Here is a 12890-nt window from a genome sequence, read left to right as displayed (position 1 = left end):
GATACATTACTGATGCATTACAGTAAAATAAATCAAATAAGAATTGTACTAGTATTATAATACTACAAATTGTGACACTATTATTAGTACAGTGTTAGAATAATATAATACATCAATTACAGTATTAAAATAATAATTATAACAATTATAACAATACGTAAACAAACAGTAGTGATTAAGATAGGTCCAGATGATCACTGTGGTCTCAGTCCCTCAGTCTGACAGGCGGTCTCTGTGCAGCTAGACCTGCTGCCTGTCCCTCTCCCAGCAGGATCTGCTGTTGGACACTTTCATTTAGTTTAGTGAAGTTGGGGATTAATAATTCAAATTTCTTAAAGTATTCTGCTCTAATTAGATTATATTTGTCACATTTCAAGAGGAAGTGCATCTCTGTCTCCACCTCACCTGTTGTGCAGTGACCACATGTTCGTTGCTCTTTTGGTAGCCAGGACTTCTTCTGTCGTCCTTTCTCTATGGCCAGACTGTGGTCACTCAGTCTGGATCTGCTCAGGATCTGGATCTGCTCAGGATCTGCCTCTGCTTTGGGTCTTTTACACTGAAAAGATATTCTGCCAATTTATATTTACGGTTTAGGGCCAGATAGCAATTAAGTTTGTTTTGTGTTTGTGTTTGATTTGTCCAATGTTCCAGATATGTATCTTTTGTTTGTTGTATAATTTGGTTTACTCTGATTGGTGGTTTTGGAGCAGTGCTGGTCTGAGGTTGGTCTGTATCAGTCAGTCTCCTGACCAGCTGGCAGAAGGGGCTCTGCCTCTTTTGGGGGTTCAGCTCCTGGGTTTGCAGTGCCTGAGATCTCAGGGAGTCTTGGGGACTCGATTTGAGATGCATCCAAAATGTAAGAGTTCTTTTCTGGATGTTTCTGAGCAGAGGGTACCGGCCTGGTTCTGCCCTGCATGTGTTGGTTGGTGTTTTTCTGTGGATGTTTAGTCTGGTCCCACAGAACTCTGCAGCAGGACCTCTGTAGGATGTTTGTCCCATCTGGTGTAGTCCTGTTTGCTGAGCGGACCCCAAACCTCACTTCCATAGAGGGCAATGGGTTGGATTACACTGTCTAAGATTTTAGACCAAATTCTAACTGTTTATTTTGTGGATTTTTTTCTTAATTGCATAAAAGGCTCTACAGGCCTTTTCTTTCAGTGCGTTCACTGCCAGACCAAAGTTACCTGAGGCGCTGATTTGGAGTCCCAGGTAGTCACAGTGTAGAGTGTGTTCCAGTACAGTATTTCCTATATTGAATGTGTATCTGCTTTCCTGAGATATGGGCTTCTTTTGGAAGATCATTATTTTTGATTTTTTGTAGTTTACTGTCAGGTCCAGTTGTGACAGTCCTGCTCCAGCAGGTCCAGATGCTGCTGTAGACCTTGCTGTGTTGGTGACAACAGCACCAAGTCATCAGCATAGAGCAGGAATTTAACTTCCTTATTGTGTCGGTTCAGGCCAGGGGAAGCAGACTGCTCCAGCAGCATGGCCAACTCATTGATGTAGATGTTAAAGAGAGTTGGTGACAAGCTGTTTCCCTGAAATACTCCTTTCCCTTGAGTGAAGAAATCTGTACTTTTGTTTCCAATTTTTATTCCACATTTATTACTGACATACATTGACTTTATTATGTCATAGACTTTACCCCCTATGCCACTTTGGAGGATTTTGTAATATAATCCCTCTTGCCAAATAGAATCAAATGCCTTTTTAAAATCGATAAAACATGCAAAGATTTTCCCCTTATTTTTTTGGTGTACGTGATGGTTAATTAGAGTGTGTAGGGTGTAAATGTGGTCAGTAGTGCGGTTGTTTGGTAGGAAACCAATTTGCCCTTTGTTCAGGACATGGTGTTCAGTGAGGAAGGCCGGGTTTTTGCAGAAAGCCTTCCCCAGGTTACTGCTTACACAGATGCCTCGGTAATTGTTGGGGTCCAGTTTATCTCCACTCTTGTGTATTGGGGAAACAAGTCCTCGGCTCCAGATCTCAGGATAGCAGCCGGCCTGAAGGATGAGGTTGAACAGGTGAAGCGGGGCCTGGTGGAGCTCGGGGGGGCCGGCTGTGTTTGAGCATCTCTGTCCTGATGCTGTCAGCTCCACATGCTTTGCCAGACTTCAGTTTTCTGATGTTATCTTCTAGTTCTTTCATTGAGATTGGGTAGTCAAGTGGATTCTGACTGTTTTTGATCGTTGATTCAAGTATTCTCAACTTTTCTCGGATTTGTTTTTGTTCATGATTCAGACTGTCGGGCGAAATTTGCTCATAGAGTTTTTCAAAATGGTTTTTCAAAATGCTACAGTTTTGTAAGGCTACATTATCTGATTTGTTGTTGCTTAAGCTGTTCCATCTCTCCCAGAATTGATTTTGATCAATGGATTCCTCAATTTCTCTTAGTTTCAGATTGTAATGCTCTCCTTTCTTCTGTCTTAGGATCTGTTTGTATTCTCTTAGTGTTTCAACATAGTTTTGGCGCAGGTCTGTGTTTTGTGGTCAGGTGTCAGGTGTCTTAGTTTTTTCCTGACACTTCTGCAATCCTTGTCATACCACACCTCCTTTTTTGGTTTCTGTCTACATGTAGGGCTGTTTTTAATGAGACCTGCTTTATTGGCAGATTTGTGATGAATATTATTGATTTTGGTTACAGCCATGTTTATGTCAAACTGATTCGTTTTAAACTCTCTCTCTCTCTCTCTCTCTCTCTCTCTCTCTCTCAGGTCTGGGTTTTGCTCTGTGTTACACTCCGGCCATAGCGATGGTGGGATGTTATTTCCGGCGGAGGAAGGCTCTGGCGTACGGCATCGCCATGTCGGGCAGCGGGATCGGGACGTTCGTCCTGGCGCCGGCCGTCCAGCTGCTGATCGAGCGTTACTCCTGGAGGGGGGCGCTGCTCGTCCTCAGCGCCTTCGTCTCCAACCTCTGCGTCTGCGGGGCCCTGCTGCGACCAATCAGGCTGCGGGGGGAGGAGGAGGAGGAGGAGGAGGAGGAGGATGTGGGGGAAGGGGAGGAAGAGGAGCGGCTGGAGGCGACGGGGGAGGAGCGACTGGGTGAGGAGGAGGTGGGGGGGGGGGGGGGGGGGGAGGAGAGATGAGGGGGAGGAGAAGACAAAGGAGAGGAGGAGAGAAAAGGAGGGAAACAGCGGTTCAGAAATCATTGACAAAAACAAATCAACCAGAAGTCCAGGAAAAAACCAGAAGAACCAGAAGAAAAAATAACACACACTAACACACACTTTCTCCACAGCAGCCAGTGTGCGTTAGTGTGTGTTATTTTTTACTTGCTTACTTTACTTAACTCGTGGAAACAAGATCCTTATGTTGTAGGAACGACTTCAGCACATTTTATAGTCGATCATTGAGTAAACGTAATATAAAGCGCCAATATACTGTATTTCCTCTAATATTGGCCCGGGCCTTTATTTCCCTCAGCTGCAGAGGGCACCAGGCCTTTATTGGAAGCAGGCTCATATTAGAGACAGGCCTTTATTTCTAATTCCCTCTGTTTGATAAGTATATTTGCTCATATTTTAGTACGAAGCCTCCTTGTTTTCTGATCTGTTTCTGTTGGGGTTCGTTAGGTAGCCGTTTTTTTTGTTACCGCGACGCATTACCGATAATTACGGTAATCGACGACGGCACGCTCCAGAGACTTCCACCGGGCACCAGGAGTTTACCGGGATCCACCGATGTTTTTAGCTGCGACCAGCAGCTCTATGGAGCTCTGTCGGTTGGTCAGTCCACAAAAATTTCCCCTCCCTTTGGCGGCCTGTAGCCACACAGCGTGTGTACGCGGTCGCAGCTATGGCGAATTCACGCTTGTTTCCTTTGTCTTTTTCCCCGGTCTGTATTTGGAGCCGGCCTTTATTTGTTCATGTCGACCGCGGCCCCGGACGTTATCAGAGACCCGGCTTTTAATTGACTACCGGCCACTATTAGAGGAAATACGGTATTTTACCGCTCCTGTTCCTGAGCGCTGCGAGAGCTTCAACAAGTTCATCTTCATCCTTTTTTCTCCAGCATCTTTTCCCTGAGTCGTTAACAACATCAGCATCTCAATCCACCAGTTCAAAATAAACAACATTTCACCTTTTACAAGTTTACAAGTCCACAATAATGTGATGAAACTGTGAGTAAATAGTCTGATTAGATCCAGATAATATTTGAGTTATCCAGAGAGAATTTGGGGAATTGGAGGTTTTCATAATATAATATAATATCTGCATGTGAATATGGCCATCGATAAAAAAGTCAAAATACAAAAGAGTAAAAAACGGGTGCAAAAGTGACAAAAAAAAGTTCACAAACAAAAACAGGTTTGTTTGTGTTTGTTTGTTTCAGTAGAGCATCATCAGCTGTTGAAAGTAAAAACGTCTCTTCTTGTCTCCTGGTCCAGGAGGCGTGTCTCCGGTGGACGGCGAGCTCGGCCTGAAGCTCGCCAGAGAATCTGAGGACGGCTTTTCATCGCCACCGCCGCCGGCGTCGTCACCGTCGTCACCTCAGCCTCTGTTGCCCGGCAACGGCCCCGCCTCCCCCTCCCGCCGGCCGCCGAGGAGCCGGCGCTTCGGCCGCTGCTTCCTGTCCGGCCGGGAGTACCGCTTCCTGCTGCTGCCGGACTTCCTGGGCCTGGCGGCGTCCTTCCTGTTCCTGGCCAGCGGCTGCAGTCTGCCCTTCGTCTACCTGGTCCCGTACGCTCTGAGCGCCGGGGTCAGCCACCAGCACGCCGCCTTCCTCATGTCCATCCTGGGAGTCATCGACATCGTGGGAAACATCACCTTCGGCTGGCTGACCGACAGGAGGTACAGTGTGTGTGTGTGTGTGTGTGTGTGTGTGTGTGTGTGTGTGTGTGTGTGTGTGTGTGTGTCTGGATTGTGATTGGTTGAAATAAATACAAACACTTTCCTCGTTTGTTTTTTCCCCTCTTTTCTATTCTTTTGTACAAAGACAGTCAGTCATTTGAAAATGTCAAATATCTAATGTTTAGATGTCATAACACCATAAACTATAAACTCTGTAAACTCCGTTACACAACAGACAGCAGAGTCCAGCTCATGTGGATCAGACTGTATCAGCCTGCAGATAAACTGAAGGCTTTTCTCAGGTTCAGCAGATAAGAGTGAAGATATGAAAGTGAAGCAGATATGAATGTGAAGCTGATATGAATGTGAAGCAGATATGAATGTGAAGCAGATATGAATGTGAAGCTGATATGAAAGTGAAGCTGATATGAATGTGAAGCAGATATGAATATGAAGCTGATATGAATGTGAAGCAGATATGAATGTGAAGCAGATATGAATGTGAAGCTGATATGAATGTGAAGCAGATATGAATATGAAGCTGATATGAATGTGAAGCTGATATGAATGTGAAGCTGACAGATAACTGGAACCAGCAGGGAAACAAGCTGGGAATCCTTTAAAGTCCCAATAAAACATCGTTCTGAGAGCATCTTGCTTCCTTCATGTGATTCACTTCCTGTTGAAACAGGATGTTGGAGCAGGAGTTTGATATAAAACTACAGGAAAATAAACATTTTGTATTTTTATGGTATTCATTGTTAAATAGATGTATGTATTATAATATTATGGAAAATTAGCTAACAAGGTGAAAAAGTCATTTTTAATTTAATTTCAAAGAAAGTGTGGAAGTTTGAGAAGCGGCTTGTAAGCAGATGACCGCTGGTTCAAATCTGTGCTGAGCTCCAGTCAGAGCTGTGTGTGTGGGGTCATGAGCCAAAAACACAACTCCCTCTTTCCTTGCTTCCTTCCCTCCCTCCCTCCCTCCCTCCTTCCTTTCTTCTTACCTTGCCTCCTTCCTTTCCTCCCTCCCTTCCCTCCCCCTTTCCCTCCCTTCTTCCTTCCCTGCTTTCCTTCATTCCCTCCTTGCCTTCTTTCCTCCCTTCTTCCCTCCTCCCTTCCCACTTTCCCTCTGCTTCCTCCACTCCTTCACTCCCTCCTTCCTTCCTTCCTCCATCCTTCATGGCCTCATTCCTTCCCTCCTTCACTCCCTCCTTCCTTCCTTCCTCCATCCTTCATGGCCTCCGTCCTTTCCCTCTTTCACTCCCTCCTTCCTTCCTTCCATCCTCCATCCTTCATGGCCTTGTCCTTTCCCTCTTTCACTCCGCACTTGCGTTCCCTCCTTCACTCCCTCCTTTCTTCACTCTCTTCCTTCCTTCCTTCCTTCCTTAATCCTTCATGGCCTCCTTTGTTCCCTCTTTCACTCTCTCCTTCCCACTCTCCTTTCCTCCCTCCCTCTTTCCCTCCCTCCTTTCTTCACTCTCTTCCCTCTCTCCTTCCTTCCTTCCTTCATCCTTCATGGCCTCCTTCGTTCCCTCTTTCATGCTCTCCTTCCTACTCTCCTTTCCTCCCTCCCTCTTTCCCTCCTTCCCTCCCTCCTTTCTTCACTCTATTCCCTCTCTCCTTCCCTCCTTCCTTCCTCCATCCTTCATGGCCTCCTTCCTTCCCTCTTTCACTCCCTCCTTCCTCCATCCTTCATGGCCTCCTTCCTTCCCTCTTTCACTCCCTCTTTCGTTCCTTCCTTCCTCTATCCTTCATGGCCTCGTTCTTTCCCTCTTTCACTCTGCACTTGCATTCCCTCCTTCCCTCCCTCCTTTCTTCACTCTCTTCCCTCTCTCCTTCCTCCCTCCCTCCTTCCTTCCCTCCCTCCTTTCTTCACTCTATTCCCTCTCTCCTTCCCTCCTTCCTTCCTTCATCCTTCATGGCCTCCTTCCTTCCCTCTTTCACTCCCTCCTTCGTTCCTTCCTTCCTCCATCCTTCATGGCCTCCTTCCTTCCCTCTTTCACTCCCTCCTTCCTCCATCCTTCATGGCCTCCTTCCTTCCCTCTTTCACTCCCTCCTTCGTTCCTTCCTTCCTCCATCCTTCATGGCCTTGTCCTTTCCCTCTTTCACTCTGCACTTGCGTTCCCTCCTTCCCTCCCTCCTTTCTTCACTTTCTTCCCTCTCTCCTTCCTTCCTTCCTCCATCCTTCATGGCCTCCTTCCTTCCCTCTTTCACTCTCTCCTTCCCACTCTCCTTTCCTCCCTCCCTCTTTCCCTCCTTCACTCCATCCTTCGTTCTGTCCTGCCTCCTTCCTTCCTCCATCCTTCATGGCCTCATTCCTTCCCTCCTTCCTTCCTTCCTCCATCCTTCATGGCCTTGTCCTTTCCCTCTTTCACTCCCTCCTTCGTTCCTTCCTTCCTCCATCCTTCATGGCCTCGTTCTTTCCCTCTTTCACTCTGCACTTGCATTCCCTCCTTCCCTCCCTCCTTTCTTCACTTTCTTCCCTCTCTCCTCCCTCCCTCCTTCCTTCCCTCCTCCCTCCTTCCTTCCCTCCCTCCTTCCTGTACTCAGGACAGTCTAACCCGTGCCTCTCCCCCCCCCAGGTGTCTGAAGTCGTACAGGACGGTGTGTTACGCCTTCTCAGTGGGGATGGAGGGAGTGTGCTGCCTCTTCACTCCTCTGCTGCGCTCCTTCCCCCTCCTCGTCCCGTTCGCCGTCCTGTACGGATACTTTGACGGGGCGTACGTGGCGCTCATCCCCGTGGTGACGTCAGACGTGGTCGGAGCTCCGTACCTCTCCTCCGCGCTGGGCGTCGTCTACTTCCTCCACGCCATCCCCTACCTCGTCAGCCCGCCCATCGGAGGTGAGGGGGGGGTGACAAAGTGTATATAGTTATAGATATTAACTATGTACACTTACATATATATACTGTACTGTGCAAAAGGCTTAGGCACATGTAAAAGAAAACAAGTAAAGCGAAGATGCTTTCAAAAATTATTAAATGAAAAGTTTATAAATATCAAAAAATGTACCATAAAGAGCAGTCTGCTGACACACTAATGCAGAAAATGAATAAACATCTAAGACACAATTTATATAAAAACTCTTGGGTGCCTAAGACTTTTGCACAGTACTGTATATATACTGATGAAACTGACTGAAAATAATATATTATACAGTATATATTATTTATATTAAAACATTTACAAGCAAAATCAGAAATACAAGCAAAAGCAAGACAGACTTTGTCTAGACAGATGACTTTAAAAAAGAAAGAACGAAACAAAAATATATATTCAATATGATATATTCAATAATACACATACTTGATAATGTTCAGGTAGAGAGGACTGACCGTCAACCTCTTGATCGCACTGTAGTAAACACAAACATCGCCACATCATCATCATCTTCATCATCATCATCATCAATGGCTCACTGTCTTATGTAATGGTCGCCACATCACCAGCCGGCCAGGCGGCCCTCACAGCTCAGTGCGTCGGTCAATCAGTGGCAGGATGATGTCCGACTCGAGAGCAAAGGGCATTCTGGGTATCTGTGCTGGACTCCAGCCGGCGGCTCGGACTGAAAACAACCAGGATTATAAATCCTAAAACTCTCCAGCTGCTTCCATCAGTTCAGCAGCCAGACAGAAACACACAGCAGATGAGCTGCTGTCAGTATGGAAGGAGATCAGTGCCACAAGACAATGTGTTTGAACTGCTTACATTTTAATTAGTCATGCCCACATTGAACCGTTGAATTCAATTATTTTTTGGATAAATAAAATGAAAGATAACATTGCACTTTATTGATCGCCCCAGGGGAAATCCAGGTGTCACAGCAGCAATGTGGCAAAGATAATAAGAATCACACAGGAAAGGTAATAGGAGAAGTAATAAATAAATATAAAACTATAAAAAGATAAAGAGCTGAAAAAGAGGGGGAAAGAGCTGAAAATGGGGGGGAAGTAGAGAAAAAGAGGGGAAAAGAGAGACGAAAAATGGAAAAAGAAGAAAAAGAAGGGGAAAAGATGAAAAAGAGAGAAAAAAGGAGAGAAAAACAGGGAAAAAATAGGGGGAAAAAGTGACGAAAAAACAGAACTACAAAAAATGTGTCTGTAGTGGTGTTGAGAATAAATAAACTCTTGTGCAAGACTGAGTCCAGGATTCAGTCCAGAGGTGCCTCATAAAATGAATTTAAATATTAAATTTGTAAGACAGTTTGAGCTGGAGGCCGGTCAGAAGGTTCAGGCTTTCTGTCCCTCAATCAGTGATTTATTATCTGGACTCGACTGGTCAGCCTGTTAGTCATTTCACAGCCAACCGGTTTCATGCAGAAGCTTCAGTGGGTTTTTAGTTAAAGAGAAACAAACAGCCAACAAGCTGCAGCAGGATCAGAGGCCGGATTCACAAAACCCTCTTAAGAAAAAAAATCTTCTCAAGTGCCATTTTTTTCTTAACTTCAGTCTTCAGAAAAAAAATAGGAAAAAATGCTATTCTCAAAAACAGTTCTTATATATTTTCTTAACTTTCTTCTTATGTTTCTTCCTAAGAAAAAACTTAGGAATAAATGGTATTCTTGAAATGAAAGTTGTCAAATTTGTTGTTGATTTTTTTCTTAACTTTAAGACGGCCCTTCACCTGTCTTAAAACTCCTACAGTGAAAAGGTAAGCCTCTAATATCATATATTTAAACACATTTTAGACAAGTAGGTTATAGTTCAAAGTCTCCATAGGTTCCCCTACACCTAACATTAAGATGAACATTTATTGTAAAGCTTTATTTGGTGTAGGGCCAGGTAGGCCTCTGTCTCATGTCTGTTGGAAATCAGCAGTGGTGGGTAGAGTACTGAAAATCTAGATTCAAGTAAAAGTACAATTACTCCCATAAAAAATAAAGTAAAAAAGTTCCTGGTTAATAAATTATTCAAAGTACAAGTTACTTTCCTTTTTAATATTTTTTAGGGTGTGTGGGCCAGTGCACAATAGTAACGAAGGTATAAATGGCAAATGTAGTGAAGTAAAAAGTAGATTACTGGCTCAAAAATATACTTGAGTAAAGAGTAGAAGTACAGGTTAAAAAAAGGAACTAAAAGTACTCGTTCCTTAAAAAAAAATACTTTTTTACTCATGTGCGTTACTACCCAGCCCTGAAAACAGTTACCAACAGCAACCAATGTTTAAATCTTTGCTCTAGTTTCTCTAAATAGGTTTTTCCCCAATTGTTTAGTAGATGGAAGCACTTTGGGTTGCCTCCTAGCCTTGTCTCCTAGCCTCCTAGCCTTGTCTCCTAGCCTCCTAGCCTTGTCTCCTAGCCTCAATGGCAGTAAGCCTAAAGTTTATTAACCAGAATTAATTCAGGCTCTATTTTGAGAAGTTCTTAAGTTGGAAAATTAAAGAAATTCTTAAAAAATGAGACTGTTACTAAGAAAATATTGAGGAATTGCACTTAAGAGCCTTCTTAAGAACTTCCTAAAATTTCCTCTTATGTCATTTCTTCAGATCTATCTTAAGAACACATTGGTGAATCCGGACCCTTACAGAAACTGGGTCTGGAGAAGAGTCTGAACGTTTAGGAAGCTGAGAGACTTCAGACTGTGGCTCGGCCTTTCTAGTGTTAAAGGTTTATTCCGCTTTAACCTGAATTCATACAGGATGTCTCTGCACTTTTCTTCTCATCTGAACAGAAAGTCGCTCCTGTTCAGTCCAAAAAACGATCTGTTGTTTGATTCCAGGTGTTTGGGAATGGAGACTCGACTCCAGAGCAACACAGAGAGAGAGAGAGAGAGAGAGAGAGAGAGAGAGAGAGAGAGAGCAGCAGAGGGAGATCAGACCAGGAGTTAGACCGGGTCTGACTCCACACCTCACACACCAGTGTTTTAGTTTAGAGAAAGATGAAGACAAAGTACAAAGTATGATGACAACAGACTGACAATAAAACAACGTTGTCATTGTGTTTATTTTAAAGATCTGCTCTCTCCTCTGGTTCAGTTTGTGGAACTGAGCATCAGGAAAACATTTGTCTGGAATCGACTTGATTGATTCCCAATACTACAGAAACCACCTGACTGTCTGCTCAATATAAAGTCACCCTTATCCCTCCATCTCTCTCTCTCTTCTCTTCTCCCTCACTCTCTTCTTCTTTCTTCTCTCCTCCTTCTCTCTTCTCCCTCTCTCTCTCTCTTCTCTCGCTCTTCTCTTCTCCCTCTCTCCTCCCTCTCTCTTCTCTCCTTCTCTTCTCCCCCTCTCTTCTCTTCTCCCTCTCTCCTCCCTCTCTCTTCTCTCCTTCTCTTCTCCCCCTCTCTTCTCTTCTCTCTTCTCTCCTCTCTCTCTCCCTTCTCTTTTCCCTCTTTTACTCTTCTATCCTCCCTCTCTCTTCTCCCTCTCTTTCTGTCTTCTCTCCCTCCTCTCCTCTCTTCTCTCTCCCTCTCTCCCTTCTCTCCTCCCTCTCTCTCTCTCTCCCTCTCTCTTCTGTCCCTTCTCTTCTTTCCCTCTCCCTCTCTCTTCTCTCCCTTCTCTTCTCTCCCTCTCCGTCTCCTCTCTCTCCTCTCCTCCCTCTCTCTCCCTCCCTGCAGGTTGGCTGGTTGATGTAACAGGAAGTTACACGGCCACGTTCTTCCTCAGTGGTGCCGCCCTGCTGAGCAGTGCGTTGCTCCTCTCCACGGTTGCCGGGATACGGAGCTGCCGCCGTCACCGGGCGACGCGGCGGAGCGAGGCGGCCGCCGTCGCCAAGGAGACCAAGAGCGAGCCCCTCCCCCTCGGCCCGGCCGACCAATCGGAGTGCTACATCGCCTTCAACAAGGAGGCGAAGCCGGCCGACGGTCAGATCGTCTCCTCATAGCACCGTGACAACACCGCCTGCTGGAGGAAAGGAGATCAGGGATTGGCCAAGACAGCCGTCAATCAAATAATTACTAATTATTTTACAGCGTTGGTAAATGGATTTATTTTTGAAACCGGAGGCCGGTGCTGTCTCTAACGACAGAGAGACAACATGGAGGCTGCGTCTCTTCAGCCGCTCGTCTTGTTGCGCTGAACAGGATGACGAGTCGAGCCCAGAGAACGAACCTCCTCTCTCAGCTCAGACTCAGCAGGAAACCCGCCTCATGTGATCTTTCTGTTTTCAGGCATCGACCGGCCGTCCTGCTGCTCCGACACAAAACCCCCTCCGGACCGGTTTGGATGGGAGTCGGTTTGTTTTGTGCGGGATTTGAACCTGTGAAATGTGAAATCCCCGTCGGGACTGGTTTTACTGGCAGTCTTCCTCCTTAACTGGCAACAAAGTGTGAACGGGAGCTGTGGCTTTCAGGGCTTCCATGTGCCTCGTAGCACCGGTGTCACATAAGTAACCGTCTGCCTTAAAGCTCCCACATTGTTTTTTTTCAGCAACTTTAGAAACATTTGTGAAGTGTACAGCAAAAAAAAAACACTGACATTTTCTGTGGCTGTTGATTTTACGTTTGAATGAAGCTCTTCTCTGATTGGCCGCCTCATCAGTGATGTCACTGCGGTCTGCGAAATCAAAGCGGCTTGGAGAATCACATGATTTTTAAATAAGGAAACTACGGCAAAACGGGAGGAGTTTCAGATCTCACATTCTCTCAGTGACAAAAAGACAAAATGCTTCATATGGACAAAGGAAACAGTTCGGAACAATCTGGGATCTTTAACTGGATCTGTGTGTTTTTTGTTGTTTTCTGAACGCACAGCTCAGGCTGAGCCGCACCGCTTCTCAGCATCAGGGAAACAAACAGAACGAAGCCAATCAAACGTTTGATTTTGATGTTAATCTTTATTAGTTTTGTGTTTCAGTTTGTATCGCAGGCTGCTGCTCTGTAAACAATATCAGGACGAAGATGTTTAGACTTTGAAGAGGGAGACGGAGAAAACATTTGATTTTATCCAGTGTTAAAGGAGCAGGCCGGTGTTTTTTAATGCATTTCTTACCGTCAACAAATCCTATGAAAATAACAAAATCAGCAACGATTCATCATTCATCATCACCATGCACCGGGCCGGACCACTTTTCCCTCAAACAACTTAATAATCCGGCTGTAAACACGTTTTCCATCTCAGGAAAGTAGTTCCACAGCACAGAAAATAGTCCCCCGGCG

The 12890-nt window shown here is 45.3% G+C and overlaps 1 protein-coding gene across 1 annotated transcript; it reads left to right on the top strand.

Annotated features, from left to right (window-relative positions):
• The first annotated feature begins 1847 nt into the window (after positions 1–1847).
• On the top strand, positions 1848–11998 carry LOC139639412 (monocarboxylate transporter 12-B-like). The gene is made up of 6 exons (XM_071513503.1): positions 1848–2063; positions 2702–2989; positions 4428–4792; positions 7378–7637; positions 11352–11597; positions 11904–11998. Exons 1-6 carry the CDS (start codon positions 1848–1850, stop codon positions 11996–11998), a joined length of 1470 nt encoding a protein of 489 aa, XP_071369604.1.
• The last annotated feature ends 892 nt before the right edge of the window (positions 11999–12890 follow it).

Source organism: Centroberyx affinis, unplaced genomic scaffold, assembly GCF_046629955.1.
Source record: "Centroberyx affinis isolate AG114_WGS23_722 - 3 ecotype Tasmania unplaced genomic scaffold, CSIRO-AGI_Caff_v1 ptg007242l_1, whole genome shotgun sequence".
Taxonomy (NCBI): domain Eukaryota; kingdom Metazoa; phylum Chordata; class Actinopteri; order Beryciformes; family Berycidae; genus Centroberyx; species Centroberyx affinis.
This window is presented reverse-complemented; position numbering and strand designations above follow the sequence as displayed.

Excerpts from the sequence above, each read along its gene's own strand:
- LOC139639412 (XM_071513503.1), top strand. The coding sequence starts at position 1,848 with ATGGTGTTCAGTGAGGAAGGCCGGGTTTTTGCAGAAAGCCTTCCCCAG. Across the intron at positions 2,990-4,427 it reads AGGAGGAGGAGGAGGAGGAT|CTCGCCAGAGAATCTGAGGA; the intron begins GTGGGGGAAGGG and ends CTCGGCCTGAAG. Across the intron at positions 4,793-7,377 it reads GGCTGGCTGACCGACAGGAG|GTGTCTGAAGTCGTACAGGA; the intron begins GTACAGTGTGTG and ends TCCCCCCCCCAG.